The 1479-nt window shown below is 50.1% G+C and overlaps 1 protein-coding gene across 1 annotated transcript in view; it reads left to right on the forward strand.

Moving 5' to 3' along the window:
* The window catches only part of CRYBB1 (crystallin, beta B1), a 12693-nt gene that overhangs the window by 8206 nt on the left and 3008 nt on the right, over positions 1 to 1479 (forward strand). The window contains exon 4 of the mRNA XM_012644091.1: positions 528 to 660. Coding sequence (XP_012499545.1) covers positions 528 to 660 — 133 coding nt within the window. The remainder of the gene's footprint in view (positions 1 to 527; positions 661 to 1479) is intronic.

Below are 1479 nucleotides of genomic sequence, written 5' to 3' on the forward strand. Positions count from 1 at the left end.
TTGCCTGCTGGAGGCTCTGGACTGGTGGTCTGTTTACTCTTCGTTACAAAAAGAGAGATTAGCAAGTGTCAAAGGCAGGTTAGCATCAGAGACTTTGTTCCGGCTGTAATCAGGGTTAAAATGTATCTTTATGTGTTATTTAGCCTTAGGTCCTTATAGTACTTAAAGCATGTGTAAATCCTACATCTGGGGGAAGAGTTTGCCCAGGTAATTACACACATTATCTCATTTAAACCTTTGTCACCTCCAAAAAAATAGGTGTATTAGTGTAGATGAGGAAACCAAGGTTCAGAGAGGCAAAGACACTTGCCTCTAGTTGCACAGCCAGTGAGTGGTGTAGCCTAGAATCAAACCCAGATATGTTCAGCTCCTTTTGGACTTTCCTGCTGGCCTCAGGGCTGCAGTGCCAGGGGAGATAGGATGGCAAGTTGTGTGTGTGTGTGTAGCGGGGTGTCTGCTAACTATTTTTCTCCTCCGTCTTTGCCCCTCCCGGCTCTCCCCACGCTCACGGTCCTTCTCATGTCCAGCTGGGTCGCCTTTGAGCAGTCCAACTTCCGCGGGGAGATGTTCATCCTGGAGAAGGGCGAGTACCCTCGCTGGGACACGTGGTCGAGCAGCTACCGCAGTGACCGGCTCATGTCCTTCCGGCCCGTCAAGATGGTGAGCGGCCCCTGGGCTGGGGCGGGGGCTGGGGAGGCAGCGGGGTGGGGCAGGGGTGCAACCGAGGCCTGAGGGTGAGCAAGGCAAGACGGAGAGAAAGGTGGAGGAGGCAGCGTGGTGGCCTCTGGCTTGTCCAGGGACAGTGGCCTGGTCCTTGCACTTGTCAGTTCACCTGCATCCCCGAGACATGCACCCTGTACCCGCCCCGTGTTGGAACCCTGGGCAAATGACACACACAAAACCCTCCAGCTGTTAGAGCTGAAAATGTCCGCGTCTTCCTTGATTCTCTTTATAGAATGTTCCTAATCCCAGGCTGCACGTTTAGGCCCTCCTTGGGAGCTTTTAAAATCCCAGTGCCCATCGGAAACACCAAACACCCAGGTTGAAAATTGTGCAATGGCTAAGAAGAAGGATATTGTAGAAAGGCGTCTTGGATCGCTCAATAATGAGACGATATACTGAATTAGTTTCCTAGGATATTTAACTAAGACTGCCTCAAGAAGAGTCAAGGCCAAGGTAGGTGGTGATATCCCCAAGGGAGTCACAGTTTTTCCAGAATTATATTGATGGTGAGTCACGAACCAGCCACATCTTACTCATCAATGTTAGTCTCCGATGGTAACCAGCTTTTGTCTTCCATCATCAGAATATTCATGAATATTCATTTGAGGCTATCAGGTGCCAACGATCAGCTGTTCTGGCGTCACCAAATTTATCTTTTTTTTTTTTTTAGACAAAGTCTCCCTTTGTTGCCCGGGCTAGAGTGAGTGCTGTGGCATCAGCCCAGATCACAGCAACCTCAAACTCCTGGGCTCAAGC

Source organism: Propithecus coquereli, unplaced genomic scaffold, assembly GCF_000956105.1.
Source record: "Propithecus coquereli isolate 6110/MARCELLA unplaced genomic scaffold, Pcoq_1.0 Scaffold206, whole genome shotgun sequence".
NCBI classification, from domain to species: Eukaryota; Metazoa; Chordata; class Mammalia; order Primates; family Indriidae; genus Propithecus; species Propithecus coquereli.